Raw genomic sequence first — 12,212 nt, 5'->3', positions numbered from 1 at the left:
TTTCTCTCTCTCCCTCTATTTCTTTCTTTCTCTATTTCTCGATTTTCTACTCCCCCCCTCTCTCTCTCTCTCTCTCTCTCTCTCTCTCTCTCTCTCTCTCTCTTTTTCTCTCTCTTTCTCTCTCTCACTCTCTTTCTCTCTTTTCTTTCTCTCTCTGTCTCTCTCCCTCCTCTCCTCTCTCTTTCTCCCTCATTTTCATTCTCATTTCCTGACGTTATCTTACTTTATATAAAGCCCCTCACCTGTCCCCTACCCCTACAATTTCTCTCTTTCTCTCCTTCTCTCTTTCACCCCTTCTCTCTTTCTTTTCCCCTCTCTCACTCTCCCTCTCTCACTTTCTTATTCTCTCTCTCTCTCTCTCTCTCTCTCTCTCTCTCTCTCTCTCTCTCTCTCTTTCTCTCACCCTTTTCTTGGCATGAAATGAATGTTGTTATGTCCATATAGCAAACAGTGAACCAAACCCATTTCTTGCCCTCACTGTGTGCAGTTGGTGGGTGCTCACGTGTGTTTAGCTCCTCCCATTTCTTTTCAGTTACCTTCTTTCCTATCAAACATCTATCATCCTGATCTTTCCTTCTTTTTTATGTTTGTTACTCTCTTGTAACACCTCTAATCTTCGGCACTTATATGACCTAATTGTGTTGCAAATGCCGTAAAACTCTTACTAAAACTTTACTCAAACAAACAGTGAAAACAAAAGATACACTTTCTGACTGTTGTTGCTCTTGTTGTGCTGTGTTCCAGTGTGCTGTGGCCCTGTTTGACATGATCGAGTACTACGAGTCGGCGTGCCAGCTCAACATCTCCTGCAACAAGGACATCAGCGCCAGAGGATGGCAAGCCTGCTCACGGCTTGTTCGCAGGGTAGGATCCCAACTCATTTCTCTCGTCCTCCTCTCTCCAATCTGTATATGACCTTTAAACTCAAGTCAAAGGTCGGGATATAAGCTTGTCAAAGCTGGTCCGGACAAAGAGTTACCATGGATACTTGTGTATTGACAGAATGGGTTTTTTTTGGTTATGAAATATAAATAGGTATGTTGAATACGTCATAGCACATATAAACATTTATAAGAACAGCTGTTGTTCCTTCCTTTGAACCTTGAACCTTAAAATGTCTGAACAAATTGTTTAGTTTAGATTTTCATTGATTATTTCTCTGTAACGATGTAGCATAATTTAGAAAGATCGTTCCTGTTCTGCAGCTATAAAAAATGCTCAGCTTATTACTGTCGTGAAGTAGTCAATTTTCAGTGGTACACATTGCGTAAATTACTCATATTTCAGCTTTGTTTAGTTTGTTTGGACCTGTACCAAAACTCCAGCAAGTACTTTCCTGGGAAAAATAGCACATATTTATGTTATAAATTTCTATAAATAGATTATAATACAAGTTTAGTGGCGACTTTAGCCTAGTGGTTTGGCTACCTAATTCGTAATAGTGAGATTGCGGGTTCGGGGGTTCGAGCCTCAGCTTGGTCCTACGTTGTGTCCTTGGGAAAGGCACTCTATGTGAATTTCATGTTTGGCTCAGTCTTTTTGGAGATTGACCTTTGACCCGGAGGTCCTGCCTCTTATATAACCTAATAGTGTTGATAGGCCGTTAAATCTATACCGTTTCAATTTTTTTTATACAAGTGTGACCCGTCTTGTGTTTCCCTCAGACCCCGACCTTGACCTACCTGGACATGAGAGGCTGTGACCTGAACGACAGAACCATACCCATCTTTGGCCGGGCCCTCAAGCTGGGATGCCATCTCACCATTCTTCACATGGAAAAGATGAACCTGTCCGGGAGGCCACTCATCATTTTAGGTATTCTTTTTCTTCCTCTTGCCCAATCTCATCCAAAAGAGGCCAAGTGATAAGTATAACTTTGTACTCATGATTTGTGAGTGATAGTCAACCCTGGGTGGAATAAGGGAGGGAAGGAGAGTTATTCATTTGTTGTCAAGACCAGCCACGCACAACTCCTTTTTTCGGAACTTGTCATCATCAAACACAGATTAGTTTTTAAAAATCCCAACCACCACCATTTAGACGATTCAGGAAACGGGCTCAGCTCTCTATCAGAGTCATTTTGGCTTGTGTTGGGACACTCTAAATCTCAGCGGTAAGACGTATGTACTCATTGAACTATGAAGAACCTCAGAGATTTCCTACAACTCTGGCTGTCTTGTCGTATACAGCGGCCCCTATTTGACCCGTGGAATCCTCTCGTGTCTGCGACCTATCTTCCTGCTGGATTCAACCACCCATTAATTATTGATTTCTTGTTAGTGTCGCTGACTGAGTACATTTGTTTGATTGAAAGTAATCTGTCCTGTCCTTTTCCATCATGTTTGTGAGTACTGGAAAGTATTTGGAAATTGGATTTTTTTAAAACTATTAAAAAAACCACAGTTGGGGGAAGGGGATGGGAATGGGTGTTGTTAGTTGGAGGGTTTCCCTACCCTTCCATTTAATAGTGTTAAAAAGTTTGTAACAAATACAGTGTGCTTTGGATGTGACTTTATCAATGCTTTGGCTAAATGGTAAATTATAAATAGTTATTGTATTGTAGCAGTGTCACTCTGACTTCGTTGTAACTTTAGTTAGTGGGTGGTTGGCGGATGCTTTGGTGTGGTTTGCTTCTTCTTTCCTATAAAAAAAATCTATCGTCTCTATCCCTCCTCCTTTTTTGTGTGTGTTACTCTCTTGTAACACCTCTAATCTTCGTCACTTATATTACCTTATTGTGTTGCATGTGCCGTAAAACACTTACTAAAACTAACTTTAGTTAGTAAGACAAAGAAGTTAAGTTTTTACCGTGGGAGGTTTAGCTGCTGGGATACTCGAATGATTGTATTGTTGATGAGTGATGATACGTCATGGGCAATATAACAATTTTCTTTGAGACTTCAAGAAGTCTTTGCTTTCCCAAATGAAGTATGATGTTGGTTTTCCTTTAAAAAAATCATCAACAGAATATGCTACTCCGTTTAGAGTCAGATCAAACTGCTTTGGATGTTGGACTGATTCATTGCTTTTCACTTGTATGCACCAGAGAATCTTGTTTGCTAAAAAAATTACTGTTCTATTTTTTATATTCCTGCAAAGCACAATCTCAATTTTCTCTAGGTATGTTTTGTCTGGACTTGTTATCTTGTCTTATTTTGACACTAGAAGGCCATTGGTGGTTAGTTGAGTTGATTGGATCTCGTTCCTTTGTCCTTTTCTCTCAACAACTTGTTTTCCCGTCTTATTTTGTCTCAGTTGCCGCTCTGAAAATGAACGAAACCCTGCAAGAGCTGTTCCTGGCTGACAACAAACTGATGCCGACAGACGGGGCCCAGCTGGGAACTCTGATGCGCTACAATCACAAGCTCAGTCTTCTAGATCTCAGAAACAACCACTTACAAGTAAAGACTTTGTTAATTGAAGCCATCGAAACCACAGCTAAGGGCACACACCTGTTGTTTGTTTCAGGGTCGTTCAAGTTTGCTTCTTTTAAAAAAAAAAGTGGCTCTATGAATAAGATATGAACATTGTCGAGACAGACTGTTTCCCTGAAGAAGATTTTGCTGTTAAAAGCAACCCCCCCCCCCCCAAAAAAAAAACAAAAAAACCCCCAAGTATTTTGTCGACTCTACCATGCCTGTTTTTAAAAATATTTACTTCACTTAGAAACCTTGAAGCTGTTTTTAGTCTTGGAGGTTTGAAAATAAAGATTTAGGGGACATATTTCTGTTTTCATCCCCTTCTTACTTCTCCACTTTCTTTCTAAATTCTTTTCACTCGATGATGTGTGTAAGTTGTCCATTGGGTGGTTGGAGGGCGCCACTGTAAGTTCCTACTGTTTCTTTCCTTTCCCTCTGTTGTTTCTGTCTGTCTGTCTGTCTGTCTGTCTGTCTGTCTGTCTGTCTGTCTGTCTGTCTTATTCTCTTTCCCCATGCGAAATGACTGTTATTATGTCAATGTTCTTCTCTTTTCTCAAACAGCCAAACAAGCATAAGGCCTCAATTGGAATCCTTTCGTTGGTTTGACAAAAGTTGGTTATGATCCAGACAAAATAATTTATTGTCCAGAGTGACAGAGTGTCATGACAAGATTTGATCTCTTGGAAATATTCTCCAAATAGTTCACCAATTACAGGTTGTTTTGTTTGTATGATACCAGCAGTAACACTGTGCAGTCACTTGGCACAATAATGCGCAGGTGAAAATTATTCATCGGTCACCTGGCGTTGCAGTCACTCTCCTGGCTGGGTGACCAGATGGGGTATTGTGTACTGCTGGCTGTGTGACTGCAAAGTGTTGACTGCTTTTATAACATTACAGTTCAATAACGATTGTAAAACTATGTCTTTTAGTTGAGTAATTTGCTGTTGGTCTGTGGTTTCTGGTCTTCATATTGCCCACCCTCCCCAGTCTGTCACATGTAACTGACTTGACACACCTCTTTGTCGGCAGGATGTGGGCACAAGCCACATTTGTGACGGCCTCATGGAGCAGAACAAAGGACGAGGTCTTCGAACCCTGGTGCTGTGGAACAACTCCATCACTTACCAAGCCATGCCGCCTCTAGGGAGAGCCTTGGTCAGTCGGGAAGCCTCACTGTAGAACTCTACACTTTGTCCTGCAGACTTGCCATCTGTCCTGAATTTCCCCGAGACTGTCCCAGATTTGGCAGTCAGGGAATTTGAGAGGATGTTAACTGTACTCAGACCTGCCACTCATCCCGATTTAGTCGGGATATCCCGATTTTTTGCCCCAAATTTCAAGCTTCCCGATTTTCCCGATTTCGATCGCGTGTTTCCCAATTTTTTTGTCCCAGTCTGCTGTTGTGCCGGATTTTTCTAAAAACTTACTCAGTCTTCTCCACCATCGTGGGAAGCACCCGTTGAACTTTTTGTCAGTAGGAACTCGGAGCTCTATTTCCCGAAATATCGATGCCGCATTTAGTAGTTGACTCGCCCTGAGTTGTGTGTGATCTTTGACCCGCGCTCAGAATTCTCTAATGATAGCCTCCAATGATAGCCTGGTAACTGTTACAATTTGGGACATACAAATAATCGATAATATTCGTAGTTCCGCTGTTACTTTCAAAACAAGCCTTGTCCGAGGTCTGGTAACTGCGCGTTCACATCAAACACTCAGACGAGCGACAGTCTTTCTAACCCTTACACAACTAACTAACTGTAACTGCGCTGACAAGACTAACATACGGCCGTTGTCGTTGCTTTCGTCTGAACGCATTATGAAGGATAAGAGATTTGTTGGTACATTTGGTCGGTTGGCCGCCGTCGTTATTCTAGAAGTAGACCGACTGTCGCTCATCCGAGTGTTTTGTGTGAACGCGCAGTTAGTCGGACCCGTCAGTAAAATTGTTTCAATCACGCATTCGCGTCACGTGACATGACATCGCCGTGTGAGTTCTGCGTGTCGGGGACCGCGGGGACCGTCCCCGTAGACGGGGTCAACTTAAGTTCATGTATTTCGGGACTTATTGGTAGGGGTAGGGGGGGGGGTTATAGACACTTGGACTAGGAGTGCTTGACGCGATGCTTCAGGATTTACAAAAAAATAATGATGACTCGCACACACGCACACACACGCGCGCGCGCGCTAACAAAGACACACAGTGGGCATAAAGGCCTATTAATTTATGGACACCCCTGGAAAAATTGTATGTCAGCTTTGGCAGTCTCACCTTGGTGATTTGCTGGTGATCCCGATTTTTTTCACCAAATTCCGATTTTTTCTACCTGAGATCCTGATTTTGAGGTTTCATAGAGTGGCAGGTCTGTGTACTGCACCAAAACCAGTTCCACTTGATCAAATTTTTGTTTGTTGTCTGGTAATGTAATGTCATAAGCATGACTTCTCTTTTATCATTGTATTTCTTTAAATGCTACAACTCAGATTTAAACAGATTACAAATGTAGGAACATTGGAATTTGTAATCAAGGTCCACTTTTTCCTAATGAACGCTTTAGCAAAGATTTATAATGAAATGAATAGAAAAAGCATGATTGTGGATGAAGAATGTGTATTTTGTTAATCTTGTTATGTGCATGCATCGGTTAAGTGAGTTTTTACCTTTTTCGTTAGAGTACCCACTTTTAAAAAAATGTGCACTTTTAAGTCCAAAGGCTTTGGCCTGATTTCTGTTGGCAGTTATTGTCTGGAAAGGAACGTTTTTGTATCTTAAGAGATGCAAATTATGTACTGACCTACTGCATTTCTTCCTGTCTGCCAGGCTGCTAGTGAAAGTTTAGAAACACTCAACATCGGCCACAACAACATCACAAATGAAGGGGTCCACCTGCTTAAAGATGGCCTGCTGAAAACCAACACTTTGCTCCGGCTGGGCCTGCAGGGGACTAAGGTGTCGGACGAAGGTAGGGCTCGCTCACCTCTGGTCCTCAACGCCACACAACAAGTTTGAAATGTTAAAAAAAAATAATTTTTTTTAGATGTGTTTGGACGTGGTGGAATCAGGTACTCGTCAATTTTTAGGTATATATGGCGTTATTTGTGTCATTATAAAGCTTGTTCATTTGTCTTGCTTGTGATAAAAAAAATGATCCATCTGTCTTGAATACAAGTCGAGATATTTGCGATTGAAGGAGGTTGGGGTCGCCTGATTTTAGAGGTAATATTAGTGAGAAAATGGCCCCCAAAGTCTGGTGTCTTACATAGCTTGAGAGATCTTGGAAACAAAATAAATTTTTTGTGTGCCCTTTATCAACTTTTTCATTAAAGTCTTCACAGAAATGTGTTTTTCAATAGATGCAAAAGCTGTTGAACCAAAAAACCAACTTTTGAAAAAATTTGCAAAACCGGCGGAAAATGCAGATTTATCTGATTTCAATATTTTGACAAGTGCCTGATTTCACCATGCTGCCTCACAAATAAATTCCACTTTTTGGGTGGCCTTTGGGAAACTTGGTAAACAATGGCGTGCACGAACACACAGATTTGTTGTTACATGAATGCAAATGCACTACACACGTTACTAGCTGAAGTATGGATAGTTATCAGCACTTTGCTATTTTGGTTCAAACTTCAAATTTCTTCCCATCATATATCGGTCAAACCGTGACCAATTAAAACTGCCCACAAATTGCGTCTTGATATTAGCTTGTATATATATATAGATGTTGTTGCTCCTACTTCTACTTACAAAACTTTTCAGTGATACTTTGCCAAAGGTAAGTGATTTGATACACAAGATATACACATCATTTTGTGAGCCCGAGACTGCAATCTGACCCTGTGAGTGGGTGGTTGGCGGGTGCTCTGGTGTTGTTTGCTTCTTCTTTCTTATCAAGAATCTATCGTACTTATCTCTCCTTCTTCATTTTTGTGTTTGTTAATCTCTTGTAACACCTCTAATCTTCAGCACTTGTATGACCTTATTGTGTTGCAAGTGCCGTAAAACTCTTGACTAAAACTAAAAAACTGACCCCTGTGAAGGAACCAACATTGGAGTGAAAGTTTGAAGAGTTCTTTTTTCCTGCCTGTAGGTGAAACAAGGAGTGTTACCTCCCCTGAGAGATGTAGTTTTTTTAAATTTTAATTTTTAATTTTTTTGGGGGGTCCCATGATTTGATTTGGTGCTGAATATTTGTGATTTACATAAAAATGTGTCAACATGATAGTAATTGTTATGCTTCAAGAATGCTTCCAGAAAAAATGAACAAGAAAAAGAAAATTGATGATGATGATGACGACGACGACGTTGATGATGGTGATGATGATGATTATGATGGTGATGATAGTGGTGATGATAGTGGTGATGATGACGATGAAGACAATTATGATGAAATGTCTGAGTGAGACAGACGTAAGTCACACTCTAGTGATAGTCCAGGAACAAGAATATCCTTTAGTATTTTTGCCTTTTTATCCTTCTGTTCTCAGGCTCTGTTGCCTTGGCGGAGTACATCGCGGACAGCCTGATTCTGCTGAGGATTGATCTGAGGGACAACGACATCAAGACGGGCGGCCTGATGGCCCTCTCCCACGCCATGAGGGTCAACTCTTCCGTGACCAGGATCGACCTGGACAAAGAGACCAAGAGGGAGTCTGTGAGTGACCACACTGTGGGGGCTGCTGTTTGGTGGATCTGAAGGAATTTCTCAATAAAAAATATGTTTTTTTTTTAGGAAATGATCTTTTAGGAGACTGCTGAGAATATCGTGGAAGGAAAAGAAATTAAATATGGTAGTGCTTGATGAAGCCCACGTGGGATGCTCACTGTTAAGAACAATCAGGAAACGACAAATGCAGTTTTTGGGACACCTGAATAGACATAAAGGTCTTGAACATCTAGCTCTCACTGGCAAAATTGAAGGAAAACGAGGCAGGAGTAGGCCCAGAGCAACCTACTGAGGGAACCTAAACAAATGGGTAACAGGGAAAGATCAGGGAAACGTAGCTTTTTTGAGAGCATCCGAGCAAAGGAATGAATGGAGAACCATGATCGTCGATGTCTGTCGCAGATCTGGCACTGGATGATGACCTACAGAAATGTTATAATAGAACTTAAAGTAATCCAGTTGAAATTGGCAGTGGTTCTTCCCTGATGAGGAAATGGTGAATCGTTTTGTCCTGTACGTTTTCGCCAGACTACAGAGAAAGTCTGTTCAAGGTGTAGGTGGTTGGAAGGTGCTGTGGTCAGCTTTTTGGGTTGTCGATAGGTGCTCTGGTGTGATTGTCTTCCATTTCTTCTGCCTTTTACTGTCAACCTTTATCTATTCCTGTGGATGGTTGGAGGATGCTCAGGTGTGTACCTTATCTATTTCTGGCCAACTGAGACCCTTGGTATTTTGGCTTACCCTGAGCTACAAGGGAACAACCTTGAGTAGTTTTTTCACCTTTGTTGTCAGCTTCTCCTTTGTCCGGATTGGGACCTTGCAGTGTGAAGTATTAGGCTTTAACACTTTGTGGTCACTTGGTGCAATAATGCGATTGTGAATATAATCCGTTCCGGTTGCCTGGCGCAGTTCTGCGACAGGCCCAAGAAGTCCGTTGCAGTCACTCTCCTGGCTGGGTGGCCAGATGGGGGTATTTTGTACCGCTGGCTGGGTGGCCAATGGGGGGATTTTGTACCGCTGGCTGTGTGACCAGATGGGGGTATTTTGTACCGCTGGCTGTGTGACCAGATGGGGGTATTTTGTACTGCTGGCTGGGTGGCCAGATGGGGGTATTTTGTACCGCTGGCTGTGTGACCAGATGGGGGTATTTTGTACCGCTGGCTGTGTGGCCAGATGGGGGTATTTTGTACCACTGGCTGTGTGGCCAGATGGGGGTATTTTGTACTGCTGGCTGTGTGACCAGATGGGGGTATTTTGTACCACTGGCTGTGTGGCCAGATGGGGGTATTTTGGCTGTGTGACCAGATGGGGGTATTTTGGCTGTGTGACCAGATGGGGGTATTTTGGCTGTGTAACTGCAAAGTGTTAAAAGATTGTTGGAGGACGCCACCTGATGGTCCGATTGTTGTCCTCTCCTGATCTTGTCTGTCTTTCTGTTGTTTTTACTTCATTCTGCACTTTTCAGCTAAAAGTACTTTTCTTAAGTTAGTCATTGGCATTGTTTTCTTTTCAGATTTAAATCTTTTAAGGGAAAGTGGTAAGATCTAGATCTATGTTTTTGTCTGTAAGTACACAATGGATGTTGAAAATTTGTGTTGGTTATGTGTGTTATATAAATTTGTTGTTGTGTTTCTGAAAGGGGCTACTTTTTCTCATTTTTATTTATATCTGTATTTATTTCAGGGAATGAAAGATTACGCGGAGCAACAGAACCGACTTCAGCGGGACATCATCACCTTCCAGCAGAGAAATGTCCAAGCCGCCATCGAGAGGGAAGAAGCCGAGCGGGCCAAGCTGGAGGAGAAGGCGGAGGCTGCCGCGGCCGCTCGCCAGAAGGAGGCAGAGGAAAAGCAAGAGGAGGAGGACGCCTCACCTCCCCCCGCTCCTGTGGCTGGCGGTGAAGCAGTGGCTGACGCCAAGGTCAACGGAAGCAGTGGTGAGTCGTTCACTGTCATCAGCAAGGAGGGAATCACGGACAAAGAAGTGTCGTCTGAAGACAGCCCTGCTGCGGAAGTGTCGGAACAACCGGACAGCTCTGTCGTCGTCTCCGAAGCGTCGAGTCAACCTTGTGACGAGGTCGCCGCTACCTGCAGTGATGATGATAAGCTTTGCGAGAGCAAGGTGAAGGCTGCCGTGCTGCCCTGCCCCGATTCCCCGGTGGAGAGGCAGCAGCAGCAGCAGCCGAACCTGCGGCCCAGCAACCTATTTGGCAAGTCTGGCCTTCACCCTCAAGAGTCGTTGGATTCCCCGTTGCCTTGTGCCATCAGTGACAACCCCATGATGCTGAGTGAGGGCCCTGATGATGGCACGTCGTCGTCCAGCGATGAAGACAGGCTGCCGTCTGCTCCTGGAGGAGATTCTACCCCTGGGAAAAAAAGTCTTTCCTTAATCGTAGGCGCGCCCCCGGGCGAGATGCTGCTCAGCCCGCAGTACTACCCCAAGCAACTGGCTCGCAAGATCTTCTCGGTCAGTCGCGTATCTGAGGACGGTTCTCAACAGCTGTCCTGCTCTCCTTCCCCCTCCTCCTCCCCCCTCCCCCACCCCCTGTCTGGTGCATTCGACCCGCTCAATATTTCAACCGTTCCCTTAGAATCTTCCTCCTCCGCTACATTCTCCTCCTCCTCCTCCCCCTCCCCCTCTCTGTCGGAGAGTTGTTCGTCGAGTGGGCAGGGGTCAGACCCGCCCACCTCTGTGAGCCCCGCCTCTCTGGTCCAGGACCTGGCCACTGAGACGGTTAAACAGATGGAGTGTGAGCTCCAGTGTGACGGGTCGGCGTCTGTATCGGAGCTCGCTCGCTCTTCGTCGCCACCCACTAGCCCGGGTGGTGATGACGACGACGGTAGTATAGCTGTCGTTTCCTCGGGGGCGACTGACGGCCGGGAGAGTCAGTCGGAGCCCAGCTCCGATTCGTCGGTGACTTTGTCTGGTGACGCTTCTTCGACGTGTCGAGATGCTGCAGTAGAGGCCAGCTGTGATAGACTGGAGGCTCCCACCAAACATTCGGAAACTGCTGTAGAAGAAAAGGAACGCCGCGTGGCAGCGTCCACCGAGGGGAAACTAGAAAACCCAGGTCCGGCGGAGGACAGCACAAAACTGCTGAGTGGAGCGTCAGACACACTAGGTGGGGGCTCTCAACTTTCGGCCCTGCCAACGACTTCGTCTACAGAAAATGAACCAAACGCTGATGTCTCTGCTTTGGCGGAGAACAAACCCCACAAACAATCGTGGCCGGACGAGGAGGCTTGTTCTGCACCTGCCTGTGGGGCTGGGGTCAGCGACGACGACAGCGTGTCCGAACCCACAGCGACGGAAGAGAGTGCGGTGAGCAACGGCGAGCTGCCTGCCCCCTCCACCACCCCGAAGGCTAAGAAGGACTCTGCAATGTCAGGTAAGGCGGAGAAAAACGCAGTGACGGATGGTGACAGTTCCACAGCCCAGGGGCCGCCTGCTGAGAATCCCGACTCGAAAGACTCTCTGCCGTCAGAGAACCTGACCTCAGTGTCAGGGAAAGACTCTGCTCAAAGCTCTTGGACCACACCAGAGTCGCCCTCCTCCTCCTCCTCCTCTGTGCAGGCTTCAGCAGCCACCGGGCAGTCTGGAGAGCAAAGTCTCACCACCACCAGCAACACTCCCACGGGACCCACTGAGGACAGAACCCACAGTTCTTCTGCTCTTTTACCTGTTTCTGATAATTCCAACACCACCACCACCGCTACAACCACCAACACCGCTGCGACCACCACCAGTACCACCACGGCTCAAACCACCCGCACCACCCCCACCCCCACCAGCAGGCTCCTGGAGACAGACACGTCTCTGGCCAGCAAGAGCAGCTCCAGCGATGTCCTTGACATTGAGAACGTGGATCTGAGCCTGGAGGAGGAGCCGTGGCTGGCGGTGGGCGGGGCCGAGGATGCCTCAGACTCTCAGCCGCCGCCCTCGGGCAAGGTGGAGAAGCAGCCAGATTTTTTCACCACCCTGTCGATGAACGGGCTGACCCAGGAGCTGGCCAGTGCCCTCACCTCGCTGGACGGAACCTCGGCCTCCTACGGAGACGAAGATGTTTACGATGACGCAGGTATGTTGCTACATATGTTGTCTCTACACACGCACACGCACTCACACACAC

General features: G+C 45.4%; 1 protein-coding gene across 2 annotated transcripts in view; it reads left to right on the top strand.

The window, feature by feature from the left end:
• Positions 1–12,212, top strand: part of LOC101863500 (protein phosphatase 1 regulatory subunit 37 homolog) — an 89,721-nt gene that overhangs the window by 67,296 nt on the left and 10,213 nt on the right. For both annotated transcript variants that reach the window (XM_005095133.3, XM_005095132.3), the window contains exons 5-11: positions 745–864; positions 1,665–1,815; positions 3,256–3,401; positions 4,452–4,577; positions 6,241–6,382; positions 7,908–8,074; positions 9,767–12,161. In XM_005095133.3, the coding sequence (XP_005095190.1) occupies positions 745–864; positions 1,665–1,815; positions 3,256–3,401; positions 4,452–4,577; positions 6,241–6,382; positions 7,908–8,074; positions 9,767–12,161 (3,247 nt within the window). The remainder of the gene's footprint in view (positions 1–744; positions 865–1,664; positions 1,816–3,255; positions 3,402–4,451; positions 4,578–6,240; positions 6,383–7,907; positions 8,075–9,766; positions 12,162–12,212) is intronic.

This window comes from Aplysia californica, unplaced genomic scaffold (assembly GCF_000002075.1).
Source record: "Aplysia californica isolate F4 #8 unplaced genomic scaffold, AplCal3.0 scaffold00096, whole genome shotgun sequence".
NCBI classification, from domain to species: Eukaryota; Metazoa; Mollusca; class Gastropoda; order Aplysiida; family Aplysiidae; genus Aplysia; species Aplysia californica.
This window is presented reverse-complemented; position numbering and strand designations above follow the sequence as displayed.